The 22603-nt window shown below is 32.7% G+C and overlaps 1 protein-coding gene across 3 annotated transcripts in view; it reads left to right on the forward strand.

Annotated features, from left to right (window-relative positions):
• LOC108562790 (protein groucho-like) overlaps positions 1-18505 on the forward strand; it is a 114006-nt gene extending 95501 nt beyond the window's left edge. The window contains exons 4-14 of one of the 3 annotated variants that reach the window (XM_017921227.1): positions 5515-5562; positions 5825-5962; positions 6360-6392; positions 6714-6974; positions 8069-8167; positions 15941-15994; positions 16067-16228; positions 16413-16684; positions 16931-17180; positions 17249-17872; positions 17930-18505. In XM_017921227.1, coding sequence (XP_017776716.1) covers positions 5515-5562; positions 5825-5962; positions 6360-6392; positions 6714-6974; positions 8069-8167; positions 15941-15994; positions 16067-16228; positions 16413-16684; positions 16931-17180; positions 17249-17872; positions 17930-18037 — 2049 coding nt within the window. In that variant the 3' untranslated portion in view covers positions 18038-18505. The remainder of the gene's footprint in view (positions 1-5514; positions 5563-5824; positions 5963-6359; positions 6393-6713; positions 6975-8068; positions 8168-15940; positions 15995-16066; positions 16229-16412; positions 16685-16930; positions 17181-17248; positions 17873-17929) is intronic. The other 2 variants (XM_017921229.1, XM_017921228.1) reach the window with 2 other exon arrangements.
• The last annotated feature ends 4098 nt before the right edge of the window (positions 18506-22603 follow it).

Here is a 22603-nt window from a genome sequence, read left to right on the forward strand (position 1 = left end):
AAGGAACTTTTATAGCTACTTCAAGACAAATATAATCTTGTATGTAATATTGAAGATCAAACACTTTGTGGTCCACTATCAACATTATTTGTGTATGACTATATTTATTGCTACAATTTTTAATATAGATTTAAATTGATTTTGTTTTAACTCTTTGAGGAGAGACCACCTTTTGAACATGTTTAATAGGGCATTAATATTATTTTCTAGAAAAACCAGGAAAGAGGAATTACCCTATAATTTGGTTGGTATGTCAATGGATGAATTTGTATAGCCCATACCATCCGATTTTGATTCAGTTGACGAAGTTGTCTGATTTAGTTGTTGGGTTAAAGGGCATATTAGTATATAAAACTCTTATAATTTAATTAAAATTTATTTGTTTCGTTATTATAATAATGTATTTTAGAAAATACATTATTATTCAATTAAAGAACATTGAATGAAATAATTTTGCAAGTTGGCAAAATTTAATAGTTAAATTTCATATGATGTATGTAACATAAGTTCACTAAGTGTGTCGTTAAATATGATAATAAATTTCAGTGAAAAATATGCTATTCTGTGAGATCCAATGGAAGACAAGTTATATAAACTGGATCCTCTTTGTACATCATCCTCAAACTGAAAACTATTCCTTTTAAAGGATCTGGAGAACTATCCTATGTAATAGCATACAGAAGCTATTACATAGTCGGCGGCGCACTTTATGATCCGGCACGCGATATATCCGCTAAAAATGTCTCCTCGTCGATAGTAAATTGTCCAAGCACGTTTTGGAGCAGGTTACAATGGAATAAACGGCTCCCCAGAACTTTCTTTTATTTAACGCTCCGAGCTCCCTCCTTGATCGATTTCAGCTTATTCAGGGTCCCGAATTAAGTTATGTTAAGCTATGTGTAAATCACATTAGCTTATATTGGATTACGTCGGATAGTTTGAAATCATTTAATTAAGCATCTCCAGTCGACACCGACGAAAACTACGTACCTACTAATATTGTTAGACGGAATGATCCCAATCAGGATTCTGTACGTAAGTCTCCCATAGTTGTAAATCAGTTTCATCATTACAGTAACTATTGTTACGGATATACGTCTAATAACGCAATTAGCGTATAGGTGAATGTATTCGATTGAATGCCAAAGATGCTTACTTCTACTTATTTCTTCTTTTTATTTTTTTGTTGTTGTTTGCATGGAGTGAAGGAAGGAAGGAAAAGGTCGCGCTGTGTTGTGCCGTACATCAATATTCAATAAGCAATGCATCTTCGTCGGAGTTCTTTATTTGAATATTTTATCAAATACACATCTCCGTCGGAAAGCCTTCGGAAAATGTAATTTTAATACGAGACGAACATATTATTATTCCGTGGCGAGGAATGGAGGTTGCTGGCAAAAAAAAAAGAAACGAAATGCAAACAAACGCGAAGAAATAGTTCGTTCGTTGAGAATATTAAAATGTCGCAAAAAAAATATATATAGCAATTTTCGTTTTGAATAAATTCTTGTGTAATGCTACATTTTACCCATTATTAAACTGTCAACAAGATTTGCTAACAAATTTATTTAATGCAATAAAGAAGGTTTTCCACGCAATTGGCAATCGACCACGAGATTCTTCAGCCAAGTGTATTTAGTGTATTACAAGACTTGTTACTCTAGTAAATCGTCTCCGTTCTGCTAGTGTTTCACTATTTGTCCTTAGCTGTAAACATTCCGGTCATCTATCAAGTACAATTCGCTGCACCGGTTTAAACCTTAATTTAATTGGATTACGCAAATATTAGTGCGTTTCTATTGAAACTATTTTATTATTAAATTTATTGAAATTTTCAAAATTGTTTTGCAAACGTCAATTGATTTGTATATATCAAACTACTCAACACTAGTGATGAACAAAATCAATAAAATTGGCTCATGATTTAGGTCAGTCATGGCGAACCTGTGACACACATGTCAGTGGTGACACCACGAGACATTTTGTGTGACACGTCAAAAAATAAATATTAAAGAAAAATATCATCTATGTATTCATGTGACACGGCATCCGTGTTAAGCTACGTTTTTTCCGAATTTTAACACACCGATCCCAAAAGGTTCGCTATTACTGATTTAGGTCATTAAATATGAAATGTCCAATATGCAATAGTTCTACTCACTTTTTTTCGGTTAGTATTTGCATATTGAGTAAATTTTAGGAACGTGCTTTTAAGTTGATTTGACCTGTTGAAGCTCTGAATTGACTCTTTATTTTGTAAAGGTTTTTGTTGAAAGAGCTTCTTGAATCTTTAGTTTTAGAGTGGTTAGGTGTTGGCGGAGAAGATGAAGGTTCTTGAAAGTAAATCTGTTCGCGGTTTAATAAAGTTCTGAAATTATGCTGCGGAGCGTACGGCCGTCGTGTTTCGAGTAATTAATGCATTTTATTATATAGATAGTTAATTGTTGGAATATGAAAATGGATTTTAATATTCCCATGCCGTTCATTAGCTCTGGCTGCGCGTTACGAGTTCCCGACCGTCGTAGCAGGCCATAAATTAGCAGTTAATTTACTTGAAAATAAGTTAGATTTAGATGTTAGATAACGGGTTTTAAGCTGCACACGTACTCGAACCGTATAATTCGTTCCATGTCAGAAAGCCATGGGTATTGTATGTGTGTGTGCGAGTTGGAGAGGAGACGTAGTCTGGTAGAAATAGAATGTAGAATTGATGAACAAAGTGGCCGACGATGTTGGCAATCACGAGTAGCATGGTTGTTATATTGCGATGTAATGCTAGGTGCACCAACATATACACACACTGAGGTATCGATGCATGTGTATACGTGCATACACACATACACACGCACGCACCGCAGCAAACCACAGCAATCGATCATGCGGTTCACTGTAAGTAATATCATTGTCAGTAATGCAATCGGTGGATTGCCGGTAATCACGATACAAACCTAATTGTGATTGATGCTCTCTAGATGCGAAACATCGGCTTCCGCCGCCCCCCGACCGCCCCCTTCGAACCGGTGTGATCATCGGCGATCTTCTCGCACCTCGGAAAATCTTCGACAATTAACAGAACCAATTAGACTTCATTCAGAAAACCTCATACTCTTCGCGCTACGAAGGGTGTGATCAAGGGTGGCGATATACTAAAAAAAAAAAGAAGAAAACAAATAAAAATGCAAAGCTCGAGTCGTTAATCCGAAGCGCAACACGCGAAATTAGGGGGTGGCCCGGGCGTTTCATAAATAACGTCGGGATGGAAAGTGAACGCGAACAAGTAAAGTGTGTAAACAGAAAATTTAAGTATGCGATGAGGGGGTGGGAGGGTACGATAATTGGGGTTCGGGGGGTCGTTCCTTTTTTTTTTGCGATCAATTTATTCGGGCGTGTATGAGAGTATGTGGGGGCGGCTGTGAATGGGGTTTGGTTGGATATGGATGTAGGTTGGTTGGATGGGGATGTTGGGATGGGGGATTTGGGGGGTTGGTTGGATGATCTCGTCTCCCGGTGTGTATTCGCGATTGCGAAACCGGGGTGAGGGATGTCATAATTATTCCCCCGAATAACGTTCCGTGCTTCCAATGATCAACGCACTCCCTCGTATATTGGAAAATTTTCCCCCATAAATCCAATAACTTAATAATACACGATCCGACAACAGGCGAGGAAGAAGGACGTGAAAGACCTACGAGAGACTCATTTAAAAGCTAATATATATTAGGATTCGCAGATGGGGAGAAAAATGTTCGGATTTACGATGAAATTATTTGTTTTTTGTATGTAGTATATATTTCAGATTCTTCATATTTCGCGTCATAACATCATAATTTGTAATAATTATTATTTATATCCTCTTCCAAGTACAATTTACTGATTTAATTAAAAATTATAAGAAAGGAAAATGTATATATTTTTCAAGTTGTATAGCAGTTACTGAATTGGAAATTTTTATTTATCAAAATGTGATATTAAAATCTTCATAAAAAATTAAATTTTATTTCAATGCTATTTGAATATTAACTTGTAACACTTCTTCTATGACACTTTACACTAATAGCAAAATTTGATTTATTTCCGTTAAATATAAAAATATAACTTTTTTATAAGTTTATTATGGACATAAAATATATTTCAAAAAAGTAAAATTTTATATAATTGAAAACGTTAAGTTTTTTCTTAAAATGAAAAATTACAAATATAATTATATTATAAAATGTATATTTGTCCCATGATTCAAATTAAAATATTTGATAAAAGTATAGTTGTCTTACAATTCCACGAGATGCCAACACTATACAATCTTGTTTTCCTACATGTAATGTGCATTAACAATAACATTTTAGCAGAAAATAGGACCGATTATTTAAATTAATTACAATTAATGTTTAATCTGTAAAATTGATTATTAATTAATGAAATTTAAATAAAAAATACTAAAATAATTAAATTGTAATACGCAAATAAACGATATGAGAGTATTGTACACATTATCATACCATTAACTAAAGTACAAATATACATTTTATACAAGTATAAATTCTGAGATATATTTCAAATAGTAAATCCTATTAAATGAAGTAACAGGCTTGGTCAGTGGAGTGGAAGAGGTAAATAGCTATAGCGAAACCCATTTATATTGAGAACAAAACAACAAGTTCTTCGACGCCTGTCCAGAGGGTTTTCTGGTTAGATAACTGCAGTACATAAATATCTTAAGTGAATAGAACATAATTTTATAAAACATATTTACGTTTAACAGCAGATTTTTACTTAATTAAATCGTGTATAATCTAACTTTATAGTAAAGATATTTTATCGATTATCCTAGTATGTAATCCTTACATTAACTTAACCAGATATTATAGTTAGGCCTATAGAAACGTGCTAAGCTTTTAATAATTGCTTCGTATCTAAAGCGTTTAATTCCACTTGTTGCACGTAATATATATCGTTGTTACATCCAACCTTTATGTAACTTTCTCATGAAGATAATCGAATTTAACTAACTTTTGTTTATTTATATTTATACAATAATTATACTACTTATTTTACTTACACTTAACACTACTAAAATGGCAAGTTTATATAATCGTTAATTATTATATAACATGTTTGTAAATGTTGATTTTGATTGAAATTTTAATTTATAACTAATAAACAATATATTTATTGGTCCACATATTTGTATTTTTTTTTTCAATAATATAAAAAGTAAAGATTTTATTTTGTTTCTGTCCACCAATTTATATCTATTGTCAAATATTAATATTTTGTTAATAATATTGAAATAAATACTGTATTGAATAATCAATACATGTGAAATGGGCTATTGGCCACAGTCTTCTTGGACTTTGATTTAGTTATTTAATGGAATTATTTCCAATGTTATTTTTATATGTAATTTTAAACAAATTACACTATTTATAAAACAATGCTAAAACCTCGTCTGATTGTGTTAATTCGAAATCATAAATGTGTTACAAATTTATCTAATGGTGAATTTCCTTTCTGTTGCAGTATTACGAAATGTCTTATGGCCTTAATGTGGAGATGCACAAACAGGTAAGATCTGCTTTTTGGCTTGCATGCTCTCATTTTACCTAACAGTTGGTTTAAATACGTCGCAAAAAGCAACGGAAAAGTATGAAAAGAAAAAAAAATAATATCGAAGCACACAGATCAAAAGGAAAATAACATGCAAAACATTATTCTTTTCGCTTGACTTTTGCTTTGGAAACGTACCAAAATCAATTACGGAAAGGTTATCAAAAAAAAAGGTGACGGTGTATGGTTTATAGATAGAATCGCCTCTTTTATTTTCCAGACTGAAATTGCCAAACGACTTAACCAAATTATCGCCCAAGTGCTGCCCTTCCTTGCGCAAGAACACCAACAGCAGGTCGCCTCAGCAGTGGAAAGAGCGAAGCAGGTGACCATGACCGAACTGAATGCTATTATCGGGGTGAGTCTTTGAATTCCCCCCAAGTATCATCCCTTTATTAAATTTACCGAATTTGGATAAAAACTTTGAATTAAAATTTTGAAAAAAAAAAATAATAAATAATTAAAGAAGTCAATAATTTAAATAAATCAAATAGATTGTATGGGAGTGTAGTGAATGATAGTTAAGTAATAAGTATTTATAATTTAATTTAGTAGAGAGTGAGAGTGTGAGAAGCGGAAACGTTTTCCTACTTTTACCATGGACTCTATTCTATTGTTAAAGTTACTATTTGTTATACATGTTTGGGGTTTTTATATAAGTATTTTTTTGTCTACAATATGATACACATATGAGTGGGTGATGGTACTACGTTCAGGAGTTTTTTTTAATGCGTTCTCTGTTGTTGTTTTTACAGCAACAACAACAACAAGGTCTACAACAGTTGCTTGTAAGTAGTTCTAGAAACGTCTCTTATTATTAAACCACCTTCCAAATGATCCAATCCTGTAGCCTTCAAAGGTATTCATCCGCTAGTTTCCCATTGATTATTACTAGTCGTAGTTAATTTAATTTAATTTTACTTTACTTTGAATTAATTTCATTTATTTTTAACATTTATATTGTGGTCTTAGTGATCTTAGTATAGACGAACAAATACACTTTATTAGCATATAGAAAAACATACATTTTACACATGAATCGACACGATTTGCTGCATCCCTGAATTCCGTCCGAGGTTTGTTTCATTGCGTTCTGATTTTTGCTGCAGCAACAGATCCATGCGCAACAATTGCCTCACGGTGCCCACGGTCCAGGTGGTCTACCAATGGGACCGCATCCCGGACTTCCTGGCATGGGTCCCGCAGCCGGTCTACTCGGTTTCGGGGGCGGCCTACCTGGGGCCCCCGGTGGTCCTCATGCTGCCGCCATCGCAGGATGTGCACCGCTCCTGAAGCCCGCCGATCTTCATGCGAGGGAGCCCGCGGATTTGAAAACTGGTCCAGGATCTGCTAACACCGAAGAAAGACTGGTAAATATTTAATAGCACTTTTCTGAAATTGAATTTTCATTGCTGTCGTAAATATCTGCAAGATGTATTATTTAATCACGTTAGGAACTTCATGTTGTGTTAATATAATATTCTTATATGATCTGGTTACAATGGGAATGCATACGAAGCTTTTAACAATTTAAAACCATCTCAAAGTAAATATGTCTTAAATGATTTCAAAGCATGATGATTTTCATAAAAGCATCAGTTCCATATTGGAAGGAAAGAATACAGAAGTGAATATTCTTCTTTGACGATTTAATCCACAATTTGTATTTAATTTTTTTATCTGTTACAACTTACTTTATTTTTGTAATGCTGCATCCAATTTAAGAGTGAGATAAAACTGTCAAATGTACCGATTATTGCTATTTTAACTTCCAGTTAAGTTTCAAAATAGGCAAAATAGATATTTATGTCTCATATCAAAAAGAGTTGCAGCATTAGAAACATAACATGAATCATTGTTTTGTAGTTCCATCAAGAATTTTATAGGTCAGAATAGTATTTTCTTCAATTATTGTAAATGCTGCGTCCAAACTACGCTTTTCGTGAAACTCTTCATCGTAATAAGTATGATGTCTACATATGACCATTACAGCTACAAGTTTAATTTCAGGAAAACCAAATGAAAATATCGATGTAATTACAGTACAATATCTATTATTGATTAATATTTATGTCTCATGTCATCATAATGAGGATGAAGAATTAGAATTCACAATCGTTATTACAGTCACATGTAAACACTTTCATTGAACAAAATAGAATTTATTTTAGTACTTGTAAATGTTAAATAATCTATATGAATAATTTCACACCGCATCGTGGAAGAGAAATTGTGTTTCTTGCATGAGCTTATCATTATGGAATGATCGTCTGAAGAGTACTTTCGAATAGGCGCATGTAGGAGGATGGCAAATGAACGGTGTTGTTATGCCGGTGGATGAGGAATATAAAATAGAACATTCACTCCTCGAACGCAAGCCGTCGGAATAATAATCTCGCGTCTGCTCGACGCATCCATCTGCTCCGCAATTCTTCATCTTATTCTTGTTCTTTCTGCTTCCCAGAATTCCGTATCTCCAGGCGAAAGAGATAAATACCGATCTCGATCACCGGCCGATGTCGACCAGGATCTGAAGCGAAGGAAAGAGGATAAATTGGGACACGTAAGTTGATTACATATACAACCCCCGCATCCCAAAAAGGTTTTACTTTCAAAATATATTATGTATGTAATAAAATTAAACAAACTGCGCCGGGTTCGAGAAGAGGAAGTGAGTGAGTGGACGATGGACGGGGTTTGAGAGGCGGTTGTGGCGGAGGGATGCGGGCACGGGGTTTGCCCAAAGTTTTACCCCGGGGCTTTTCGTACCGGATGAAATGCCCCGATCAACCGCACGGACCGCGCTCATCCCCTCATCCTCACGAAACTATTCCTTCTCGAAACGAATAGTTTTGACACAACTCTTCCCCCAGCTTCCAATCTCAATTAGGCAATCGATGGAACGACCCTTTAGAGCTCGCACTCACATACATCCACACACACAAACACAAACTCCATCCCCGACGAACAACCTCTCTCCCCTTCACTTGGAAGCTCCAACATCCTTTCATTAATCGTCCAAGATGGAATAACAAATAAATGCGCGATTGCCTTCTACGTCTCGGAGAACGCGGAGGCGGCTCGACCGTTTACGAGTTTGATTGAATTGTGATTGATGATCGATGTGGATGCAACGCGGGGGCAGCGAAACGGAATGTAACCATTCCACCCTCCCCCTAACGCCAGACAGCGGGCTTTGAAAAATCGTCCACCGGATAGAAAAAATACGTATATGGATAGAATATACGTGTAAAGAGCGAAGGTTCGCAAGTATGGATGAGTGCGAGAGGGTGAGATATAGAGTGAAAGAGTGAGGGAGGAGGCGAGGATCGGACATGTGCATGCAAAAATAAATAAAAATAAACGACTGGATTAAAAAAATGAGTACCCATAAATAGTGGAAGTGCGCGATCCGGCCGTCGCCAACCAACCCTCACCCAAAACCCCTCGACACCCTCGCGCAGCGAAAAAAAATATATATAGCGAAAATGCAACAAACAAAAAAACACACACACAGAAAATAAAACGCAAGCGAAATCCCGTTCAGATTTTCCGCGCATTGCGGAAATTGGAAACGAAACTGCACATTTTTTTGCTGTTGTTTTCGTTTTGATTTTATTTTTATTTTCATACGTTTTATAGCCTTCCCTCTCTGCTGTACTCGCTTTAAATGCGATCATTACATGTTGTTTCGGATAATTGACGTTGCTTAATATTATTTAGATTTTTTTTTTGGTTACATTTTTATAACGTACATAAAAATAAACGTCTTTTTGCGTTTGGTTAAAATCTACAATTTTTGTTTCTACTTGACTAATAGCCAAATTAATCAATATCAAAGCATTTTTATTACTATATTATTTTATATTATAAAAAAATGTATGATTCAAATATAAATGAAGTTTCATACTACATACACATCCAATTTACTAATTGTTTCTAAGTATATTGTAAAAGTACTTATATTAATGTACTCTACAAACTGTACATCCACAGTGTTCTAAATAAGCTATGGTAGTCATGGATACATAGTAAGTAGTTGTTCTATCTAACAACCAACAAACTTAAATTATGTAAGCAAATATTAGTAAATTAATAAAGGTATAGCATTCATTACGATAGTTTAGCAACGTGTGTTGTCAACAGTAATTGACAGGATAATGGGTAGCATGTACCATTAGCCAGCTTATGACAAATTGCACATACGATATGTTAGAGTAATAAGTCTTAGCTGTATATAATAATACATTGCACAATATAAATGGTTGAAATTTGTCTTAAATTTTTAATTTGGAGTACAAACATAATTACCGATTACGATTATGGTATTGATACTTATACTAATACGATTAAGGTGTATGCTAAAGCCATTAAAAGGATGTTTAATACTGAAATGAAACTGGAAGTATACAAACAAACAAACAAAATCAAGGTAGAATAATAAATGTGCGGTCTACTATCCGAGACTTATGAATTAATTGATTTAGGGAAACTTCCTTGCTTCGTTAAATATGTAACTCGTTCGGTGAGCGACGAGCGCTTGGAAGAGGGAGTGAGAGTGACTGGGTTACGTAAAGCGAAGTAGTTTTAATTTGACGAGGGGTGTTTTCAGGAAGTTTCTTTCTTTTTCTCCTCTCCTTTCTTCCGTCCTTCATCTCTTTCTCTTCTCGATAAATTAATGAGTTTCTTTTCGCTCGCAACGCCTGCGACCTAACCAGATCTAATTTATTAAAGGGTGACAGAAACCCGAGGGGCGACTGACAAAGTAGAGGGTTACGTCGGTCCATATTTTATAGATTGAATTTTTATGAATTAAAAACGAGGTTCCCCGCGCGAACAGCGGTTATGACTGAGCATCGAGATAGGGATGTGAAGGGTGGCCATGAATGAAACAACATCATAAAACTTTTATACTCAACCGTATTGACTCGCATACACATTTCTTCCATTTTCTGTTACTGCTTTTTTCTTCTCGTTTCTTTGTTACTTACCTCAGTATTGACCCGAACCCTCGTCCTCTCCAAAATTTATTAAATTTTGTATGTGAATAAAACACGTTGAATGACAACTTACGAAAGTTAAGCAACGTGTGTAAATGATAATACTTGAATTGGTTCCACCAACAAGACTATAATTATTAATTTCAACAATAAAATGCAAATGATCGTAAAAACCAAACAGAAATTTGATATAACTTTTTGATTTTGGTTTTCGAAAAGTAAATTTTGGAAAAGCGGAATAAATATTTGCATTTGAAATATGTTTGGGAAAAATCTTTCTGTTTGCTACAATGCATCAAAATCGAAACTCGAATAGAAATTGTGATATAATCGAATGGATCTTATTTTTATGTTATATTGATTTAACAAAGTTTAAATGATGCGCATTAGGTGTGTATATAAGCATACAAGTATTAAAATCTAATCAACGTAAGGATGTGCTTATTTTTTTGTTTGAGCTAAAATTCGTTTGACAACCAACACTTAAAAATGTATTTATTAAGGTCACTTTTCAAGATGTCGAGCGGTCCTTTTTGTATTGTGGGAAACTAACGCCTACTCTTCTTGTAAATTAACAGAAATTATGATGAGTTTTTACAGTCTGTGTTTGAATAGCCTGGGGAATACTAGGCAAGCCACTATACTAGCATTAAGGACATTAAGAGATTACCAAATAGATTAAGTCTATCAATTTTCCTACAAACATCACGATTACAATTTAATATTCTTTTGAAATGTCAAATTAAATATTAGTTATTAACTTAATCCAATTATTAAATCATTCGTTAAATTATGTTTTGCACTTTTACATTTGATAAAATTGCATAAATTGCTCATAATTGTTAATTATTTCATTTGATAACTTTAAACGATTTTGCGCTGAATATATTTAATTATCTCAACTTTATAAAATTTCAAAGTAAAAAAATATAGTAAATAGAAATTAGTTTATGTTATCATATAAAACAATATAATTCATAAGTTTTCTTTAATGAAATGACCTCAATTAACGAATAAATATTTTCCATTAAATAATAATAATGAAATGCGTGTAATATTTTATGTAACGTTTTAATTTCAATCAATAATGCGGCGGTTATTATCGCATATTATAAGTTGCTGCTCGTTCATTCATCCGTTCATTCATTATGTAATCTGTGCGAGGGAGGGATGGGGAGAGAGAGGGAGGAGGGTTGTGTGGGTCGGTCGGCTGATTTATTGGCGTTTTAGGTGCGCGCTCGGAAATCACGGGGCGCGCGCTTTTATCGTTTACGTAACCGGGGGCTACGTAAAAATTACACGGAAAGGGGAACGAGTGGCGGAGGGGGATGAGGAGAGAGAGGGTGTGGGTGGCGAGAAGGGGGTCACCACCTTCGGCTTCCCTCCTCGCCGGGGCACACGTCTGTAATTATTACTGCGATGCAATTAAAGTGATCATAGGAATGAATCGGGGAGAACGGAATAAAATGTATAATAAGTGCAATTGGGGAGGCCGAATGTAATAATAATAATAGCAGAATCGAAGCGGTTAATTTGTGTGTAATGAGAGAGCGCTCTTTCTCCTCCAATACGTTCGACCCGTTCCATTCTTTCGCTCTCTTTTTTTTTATTGTCATCATCAACAGCATCATCATCAACGCCATACACCATTTTGTATGCTGTCTCGAACGTATTTTCTCTTTTTCTTTTTCATATGTTGTTGTTGCTGTTCTTTTAATATTCTGTTGTTGATACTGTTCTTTTTTTAAATTCACTTTTGGCCTGTTCCATTTTCGTTGGATTATTATTAATCGCGAAACTGTTATTAAACCACGAATCGAACCTCTCCACTCTTCATGAATACGTGGATTGTAATTACGGCTTTACAACAATAACGTATCGCAGTCCGCATTCGACGAAAATAGAAGAATGCAAAAAATTGTATTACCATTTTCAATTATAAATTTTTTTAAATTATAAGTCATCAATATTTTCGAATCGAGACTTAAAGTACAATTACACCTGTTTCTTCCTAAACATTAATATTTTTTACAATTAATTTGTCATATTAATATAGAAAAAAATAAATTTACTTTGTATTTAATTTGTTTATATATAAAAATAAGAATGATTTTGCAAAATAACATATATTATTCTATTTTAAATGGATATAAAAATAGAGAATTGTATTGCATTTATAACAAATAATTATTGTTAATTGGCAATAAACTTAATTATATTAAGTAATTATTTTAATTATATATATTTCTATAATTTTTGTATTGACAATTATATACAAATTCAAATAAATATTAAATTATACAAACATAATCTAAAATTCAAATTAATATCAATTCAAATAACAAAGTAAAAAAACCAATACATATTAAGTAATTTGTAATTTGATTTTACATGTACAAATTTGTGCAACATATTCTTCAATTTTGATAATTTTCTTGTATTTGTTGTAATTCTTAAACAATATTTTTAAGAATTACAATTATGCAAACTTCTAGTTTTATCGCATTAATTGAATATTTAAGTTTTATACATTCTATAAAATTAAATAAAAAACTAAGAAATAAAAATTAAAGTAACTTCAATAGATATTAAATGGTAACGTTTCTTTTATGACAATTTGTAAATGAATGAAATTACATTGCAAAACAATACATTTGGAATAATTAAAGTTTGCTAATTGAAATCTACAAATGTGAATATTTTGAATCAAAATATTTCATAAATTAATTATATTGAAATATGAAAAAAATTAAATAGTTATAAAAAAGTTTTATAAAAATCATATTTCCTCATTTTATATTTAAATGTTTAAATTGATACAGAGCTACATTTTAAATTACGTTTTATTGTCGCTTGAAATTTATATCGAAAATTAACTTTAATGTATATCTATTACTTAGTTTCACCGGACGTTCCTTCTTTTTTTTATAAAACTCTATAATTTCCTTTTTGCTAAAGATAACATGTCTTCCACAGAAATCCAACAGATGATACGAAACAATAAAATGTGAAAATAAGTTCTCTGTACTCGTATCACCAACAATAGTAAAATTTTAACATGTTTTTGCTTGAATTCTCGTAAATAAAAGTGATCGTGTCACATCGGATCCCATATCACCTCTACCAAGAACTGCACGAACCGCCATTTGCAGGATGATAAAAAAGTTGACTCCGCATGTTCGGGTCGTCCTCCTCTCACCAACAATTCCTACTTCTTCACCTCCTCCTCCTCCACTACCATCATCGAAAGACACTCAGACATACCGATCTTTGTCTCAGCACGAGGAATTATTGCGATTTAATTAACCAGGCAATAACGCATCGAATATCATATTTCATCGCGCGCGCTACAGAAGATACATTTATTTTCCCTATTTTTCTGCTCATCCATAATTACGCTTCAGAATCTGTTGTGTGCCTTTATACAAGTCCACTTATGATTTACTAAACCAGATTTTATTCTACATTTTCAACTTCTCATAGTTTTTTTTTCTGCGGATAATTAAAAGCTCGCAATGTCACGATCCGCGTTGCTGCGAGTCCAACTCTTTTCTCCCTCCGACAATTATCTTTATTAAACACTTCGGCCTTCCGGATGCAACGTTCCTTTTGTTTCAGTTTCTTTTTCTCTCTTCCACATTTTATTTTATTTTTTCCTCTCTTTCACTTTCCCCCACTTTTATTTCCGTTTCGTCGTCGTTGTTGTTGTAGTTGCACCAGTTTCTCTCGTTTCTTTTTTTTTACTTCTTTCAATTCCATTCTTCAACAACTTCTTCGCCGTTAAAGGAGGCAGCATTATCTCTATTAAGCCGCCGCTGCCATTGTTTATCGTGCCATTAAAATTAACATTATATTCATCATCTAGTGGCTCTGTCCTCCCACGTCCCACCGCTCCGATCTAACGGATCGCCTCTTTTCTTTGCTCCTTGTTTTCTTTTCTTTCTTTTTTTTCTTTCGGACACAATTGAAAGAGTCGTAATTGTGAGAATTTCTTTGGCCCTCATTCATTTTCTTAATGAACCGCACACACCGATTTCTCAGAAACTCGAGGGAAGAAAAAACGACCGGCTTCTTCTGGTTCATTTTTTTTCTTTTCAGAGTCATTTGAATATTCCGCGTGGACTTGGGTGCAAATTCATGCTTTTATGATCTCAATCACAATGACATTCACAGTAATTGAAGTTTAATCCATTTTTATTTTGCATTTAGATTAATCTTTGCATTAATGAACAGAACGTAATTATTGTATTTACTCTTTAAACTTATTAAAGTTTTAATTGAAAAAAAAACAGTGATTTAATTAATTATAATGAATTATATTATTTTAAGATAAATAAAATAAGTCAATAAATATTTTATGATAAAGAACAGAAATTCTCAATTAAAAATAAAATAAAGTAAACAGGTTATAAATATATAATTGCTTCTTTTACTTAAAGCAATAACAATTTTTATTTGATTTGAAGTTTCCGTGTGGAATTAATCTCCGTAACATTCTTGCATTATTTGAGTGATTTCATATCTACATGTTTATTATTTATTAACTTTCTCATTGAGAATATAAAGAAAATTTAGTTTCTAAAGAAAATTACAACTTTTATAAAACAATGATTTCAAAAACTTGATTTATTATTATTCTTAGTGCATATTTCAAAGTAACTACAATTTGTTTCAATATAATAAATATACTTCATGGTTGAATAAAAAGGTCAAATTATGATAATGTGCTGTATATGATTTTAGTAACAATGTAGGAAAAATGTAAAAGTTGTATATAAATATTTTTTAAGTGTCTGCAATGATACAAGTTTGTAATGTTATAGTTTCAACAGTTAAAACTCTCATATAAATAGAAGTTCAATATTAAGTTCAAACTAGTAAATGTATAAAATATTAATTATAATATCCTTAATGACTAGTATTTGATTTAATTCTATATTAGAAGCAATGTTTATACAATCTAGATTTGAAATGATAAAAAAATAGTTGTAGGTAATCATATAATGTTTGTAAGTTATCTTGTTGAGAATGTGTTTGTGTCGTTTCCGTTTTGGTTTAATCGTCGCATTCCGCCATTATTTGATTGAATAATTTATTTATTAGCTCTTGATGCAACCGAGAACGGCGCGCCATTCAACGTTATGCGGGGGTGTGTTTATGTGTATGTGTGTGGGGAAATGGAAAAATCGATCCTTAATATATTTAATGGATGTCAGGCGTTTATCGCCCATCATTAACTCCCTGCACTCCTTTCTACGCAAACTTGTTCGCTTTTTTTTATGTGCTCCACTCTGAACATCGTCGTCATTGATTGTCTTTATTATTGTCTGTTTTAGGAAAGCGATGGAGAAAAGAGCGATCAGGATCTCGTCGTGGACGTGGCGAATGAGGTTTGTTATAATAATAGTAAAATCTGACCCAGGATGGATGACTTATGGTTGTATGGTATTGTTTTTTTGCAGGAAGCTCAATCGCCTCATCCGAATGGAGAACATCCGGCCCTCAGCGGCGGTGAGATCAGAGAGAACGGTAGCACGAACGGTGACAAAGTCAAGATGGAACGACCTCCGAGCCGAAGCGGCTCCTCATCCTCCAGAAGCACGCCTTCCTTGAAAAGTAAAGATGTAAGCTAAGCACACACTTGTACTACACTTGGGTTATTTATTTTTTTTATTATAAAATTCTTTACTTCATCTTGTTTATGGAAACACACGTCGTTGTTGATGATATAGCGAGAGAGAGTTCTTTTTTAATTACTTTACTTAAGGGTTTGTAATGAGACAAAATGTGTTTGTTTTTTTTTTGTAGGAAAAACCCCTCACGCCTGGTTCAAAACCCCGATCGACAACGCCGAATTTAGGCGCTGGGCCTGCGGGTGGCGGACCTAAAGTTGGAGCCATGGGCCAGTATCCACCGTACGCCTTAGCCGGTGGTCGTGGACCTGAGCACATGAGTCCTTATAATAATGTGGCACAATCACCGTACGGACGGCCCCCTCTCATAGGCTATGATGGTCATCCCCATGCACGAACTCCAGGTATCGCCACAAATGGCTTAGGTGCTATTCCTGGTGGAAAACCGTAAGTACATCCCCAAAAGTTATTATTTTACTGATTGCTATAATAATTATCACCCACAACAAACATTTATAATATTCCTTGATGGTCGTAACATGAATATGAAATGTTACGACCATCAAGGAATATTCATATTAAACCTAATTATTACACTTTTGTTTATACTTTATATGTTTCTATTTCTGAAGAATTTACTGTTTATAAGAGGATGATGTGTTAATGTTTGCGTTTTTCTTTTGTTATTTTCAGAGCGTATTCGTTTCATATGAATGGAGAAGGGCAACTTCAGCCGGTTCCCTTTCCGTCAGATGCCTTGGTAGGTCCAGGTATACCAAGGCATGCGAGACAAATAAATACCTTGAGCCATGGAGAAGTTGTGTGCGCAGTAACCATCTCGAATCCGACCAAGTATGTATATACTGGTGGAAAGGGATGCGTTAAAGTTTGGGACATCAGCCAACCAGGGTCGAAAAGCCCGGTGTCCCAACTGGATTGTCTGGTAAGTAATTGGAAAAAGTGTTGCGTAACGATGGTCTCATTTCTGTTTTGTTTCTTCCTTCTTTGCAGCAAAGGGATAACTACATAAGATCTGTGAAATTGTTGCCGGACGGACGGACTTTAATTGTCGGTGGTGAAGCTAGTAATTTGTCGATTTGGGACTTGGCAAGTCCAACGCCGAGGATAAAGGCAGAACTCACGTCTAGTGCACCCGCTTGTTACGCGTTGGCTATTAGCCCCGATTCCAAAGTGTGCTTCAGCTGTTGCTCCGATGGCAATATCGCGGTATGGGACCTCCACAACCAGACTCTCGTGCGGCAGTTCCAGGGTCATACCGACGGGGCGTCTTGCATAGACATCTCCTCCGACGGGACAAAGCTCTGGACCGGAGGTTTGGACAACACAGTTCGCAGCTGGGATCTCCGAGAGGGAAAGCAACTTCAGCAGCACGACTTCAGCTCCCAGATCTTCTCGCTGGGTTACTGTCCGACAGGCGAGTGGTTAGCTGTGGGTATGGAGAATTCGCATGTCGAAGTACTTCATGCCTCCAAACCTGATAAGTACCAGCTGCACCTTCACGAAAGCTGTGTCCTGAGTCTCAGGTTCGCCGCTTGCGGTAAATGGTTCGTCTCGACCGGGAAAGACAACCTCCTGAACGCTTGGAGGACACCCTACGGCGCCAGCATATTCCAAGTATTATCAAACAACTCTGATCCGACTCAATCACAATCTAATTTCAATCTATTTCAGTCGAAGGAATCCTCCAGCGTACTGAGCTGCGACATCTCGGCCGACGACAAATACATTGTCACGGGGTCAGGCGACAAAAAAGCCACCGTCTACGAAGTTATTTATTAATAACTGTTTGAACATACATGCGTTTGGGGCCAGGCGATATCATTGAGGCGAAAGCACTACACTTACACGTATATTCGTATATATACATACACACACATGTATATATACATATATATATTTATAAAAAAGTATATATACAAACACAACAAATGAAATGAATTTCTAGTGTACCTACTTACCTACCGAATGAAAAATGAACTTAACTAAACGGAGACTCTCAGTGATCAACAATAGTGAAATAGGCACAATTTATTGAATTTTGCAACACTTATTTTATTATTTCTACAATTTGTTATTTCGTTCCTCCTAATTATCATCTATATTATTTCCTTGATTTATAGAGTGTCCACTCATTACAAGCATGTAAATTAGTAGTAGTTTCCGCCGTTTCAAGCAGAACGCCCTTATTCCCTTTATACATATACAAAATATATATATAAACAAATATATATTTTTCTGTTGTGTCTTTTTAATATACAACTATATCATTTTTATTTTCTATTATTAATATTACAATTAATTTTCTTTCCTTTTTGCGACGGTGAAAATAAAAATGAAAATCCAAGAGACGGGATTCTCAGCGAGACTTCCCACGACTCCCCACATCCCCCTTAATATAATTTTGTTTTGTTCTTCTTTTTTTTGTGTTCTATTTAATTTTGTACTTTCCTTTACTGTTTCTGTTCTCTGGATGGTTATTTTGATTATTATTATTATTTCTATTACGTTATTGACTGCTTTGATATATTCTTGTGCATTTGATATATTGTTGTACATACGGAACTGTAAATCGTATAAAATTGACACCCCTTTACACATTCGTTTGTTGAATATGAAAATTTATATATAAAAGAAAAAGCAAAATAAAATTTACCAACGACCCCCCTACCCCCCTTCTCCACCCCAAGAAAAGGAAAATAAATTGTAACTATGTGAAGAAGGAAAGATAATTTTGAGTGTGAAGTAGGTGTGTAAAAAAGGCACAAGTGATTCTCTGAACTCTTATGGCTTTTACGATTCTTTTTTCTCTCGATGTTAATAAATTAAAAAAAAAATATGAAAAGGTAATACAAATGATTAATAATGATAAATATAAATAAACATACAAAGCAAAAATAATGAAGGTTAAAAAAAAGATTAGTAGGATATTTTTCGTAATTAAATAAATGGTAAAAAAATACGTCTCTTCTGTACATCATTTCTTTTGTGTATATATTTCAGAGTTGAACAACCCCTCTTTTCTGCTAATATATATTAAATGTATGAATCAATATACAAATATAGTATTTTTTGTTAACCGCAATGACTACTTTTTTAATAAAAATAAATTGATTACAAGATTACTTACGTTTACACAAAAAGTCATAGTTATCAAATAATCATCATCATCCATAAAACCTTACTCAATTCCACTACAAAACGTGTATGATCGCTTCTATATATAAAATAATATTAAATCAACAACAAAAATAAAAGAGTTTTGTTATTAAATAGTAAATTATTTGGTCTTAACTGCAAGAAACCCAATGCAAGAAAGACTTAATAAAAATATGTTTTTATTATCAAAGTCATATTGTATGCATTACTAAATTTATTTAAATATTATACATGTATAAAGAGAATGGAGTTCAAAGTAATTTAAATATTAATTAGAATTAGAATAAAATAATTAGAATTTATGTTATATTGAGAATATTACATTTCATAATTATTATATTTTTTTAGTAATATTTTCTTCAAATTTGTTTTCACTGAAGTTTGAAATTTCATTGATAATTGCCTTTAATAAAAAAAACTGTTGACACACATAAAGTTGGTTATAAATTTTCCATTTGTAACTTGTCCAATTTGATGATAGAATATGCAAATAAAATATTAAATAAATATATAGAATCATTTATTTGAAATATGCGAGATGCAATAATAATTTTCATATACTAAATTCTATTAGAAGACTACTAAATTTGTTAAACCAACTGAAACGAAAACAAACTAAATGTTTCATATTTGAATGAGTATGAGTAATGAGAATTCGCGTATGTTATGCAATGTTTTGATAGTTTATTAATAGAACAATTAAGGCAATTAACACAATTGCTCAGATCCTGCTGTATGTAATTTAATTCAGCAATTAAAAGTCGTTATGGTATAGCCCACAAAAAGTTTGTGAATAAGCATTAAGTGAATAATTAATTTATTTTCCCAACAAATACGGAAACTATTATTTAAGTGATTAAAAACTAGTTTTTTTTTTCTATAAGATTTACATAATGCATGTCATACAAATATGTGTCATGAGAAAAAATGTATACACATTTCATTAATTAAGAAAATATGTTAATATTTAACTACAAGCAGACTTGATATAATAATGGAAAGGAAATTATTTTAAATTAGTTTTTTATTACATACAAAATATGTTTTTTTATTTAACTCACAAATAAGTTGAATAAAAATAAATAAAGTGAATGAGACGAATATTTTACAATTTTTTCTTCTCTAATTTGTGTTATATAATCATCTTCTTACAGAAGTTACTACTTAATTTAATTAAATAAATCTATCTTCTTCAGATATTTAAATACATTAATTTTATAAATTTTCACTTTAAATATATTGAAGACGGGAAGTGTTACTAATTTACTAGGATTTTCGTGTACATTTGGTTGCCTATAATAACATCCGTCTGAACAAATTGGAAAGTTTACAGGTCATTTATTTTTTTCTACGGAAATAATAAATTTGTTCAATTTCTTTATTTGTGAAATATTATAATTCTAAACGTTTTAAAAATTCATTATATAAGCCAATCTTGGCTCCATTATAAAAATAAAAGAATTAATTGTATACATAATACATATTGACAACATAACATTTTAAATTTGTCAACATATTTTTAAATTTTATTTGATGAAATAATATTTTCAACTATTAATATATTAATAAATGATAGACTAAAAGATTAAACACTTAACATTGAAAGCTATTTCTATGCATTTTAGCAAGTTGGTAGATGAGCGGCAATTTTCAAGCAAATAAAATGTAATGCGGATAATCCATAGATAATCTATTTTTGGCGTAACGACTCAAGTCATATAAAACTAATGCAATCACAAAGGTAACAATAGAATAGTGCTCATAATAGTATAAAAATGGGGGATAATAAATACCTATTGAATGACAGAAGTGACCGTACAGATTTCGCTCATTACCTGACCATGTTGTTTGGGTCGAATCTATACCTGAGGGTTTCATTGTGTTTTTTATATACATAATCCTCGCAGGTATCCATTCTTATGGTTGAGAATATTTGGTCAACAACATTTACATTTTGTACCTCAACAATGATTTGTGATGATTTTTCCCAACGGTTGCAAATGCATTTCGACTGTATAAAGAGATTATATATTTGTACTTCAACTTCAATATTTCCAAACAAATCAACGCAATACTTATATATTCTAATTTCATAATTAATACTCGTTTATTTGATAATTTTCTGATTAGATAATGAATTGAATTCGTATTTGTGTGACTTTAATCTGAGGTCCCAGATGGAAAACACAACGTTGACTATTCTTGCGTTGTTTAACTCGTTATTCGTATGGCATTATAAGAATAAAATTCTTCTAAATTGTACGTATTCTAGTTATTTGTTGTACCAAAGTGAGGATGGCCAACATGTGGCAAGCGTGAAGAAAGTAGGACGTCGCAAAATTTTCAAAAAATATAATCGGTAACAATTATTTATAGACAAATTACTTAACAAATTTACGTATACACTGTATATTTAATGATAAGTTTTATTATTTAGCTCTGCCAAAGGAGAAAAAACAAGATTTTTAACAATAATTTACGTAACTGTGACTCACATGGTTTACATGTATGTTCCGCTTGCAACAATATCAGGGAAAAAATATATATCTGTATCTCCACTTATATCCCAAGTAAGGTCAGCGTTGTTTTGGATGACTGATTTCCCCAGAAATTCTAGGAAGTCGTTTCATGCTTCTGGCTTCATAGCTTCTTCCTCTTCTAAACGCCGCACATGTAACCAATTTACCCTGTTTTATATTTTATGTTACAGTTTTCACAGCGTCGATCTTATACATTTTTTTTTGTTTATATTAAAAGAAATAATTGTAGACAATTTAATTTATTTTTCAAAACAAATTGATATTATTACTATAAATCTAATGAAATTGTAATAAATTATTTATTTTTAATATTTTTGTTTAATTATTTTGTTCACTGTTAAATTTATGTGATAAAACATTCAATAATTTTAATATGTGAAATAATTTAGAACAATTTAATGAATTTAGTCTTTTTGTTAAACTATTGTGTAATAATTTTGCATATTATTTGAACTCTAATATTATAGTAAATTAATGTAGTTTAGTAAAGGAATAAAAGTTGAATTACTTATTTTATTTACAACCAACAATAAAATAAGTAACGTAATCTTGTTAAGGAAAAAATAGAGTATAATTAGGAGTTTAATTTCTGGCTGCAAAATTGATGAAATGAATCAATTCAATTGGTATTAGATATAAGTAAATTATT

Source organism: Nicrophorus vespilloides, unplaced genomic scaffold, assembly GCF_001412225.1.
Source record: "Nicrophorus vespilloides isolate i.1.1-1 unplaced genomic scaffold, Nicve_v1.0, whole genome shotgun sequence".
NCBI lineage: Eukaryota > Metazoa > Arthropoda > Insecta > Coleoptera > Silphidae > Nicrophorus > Nicrophorus vespilloides.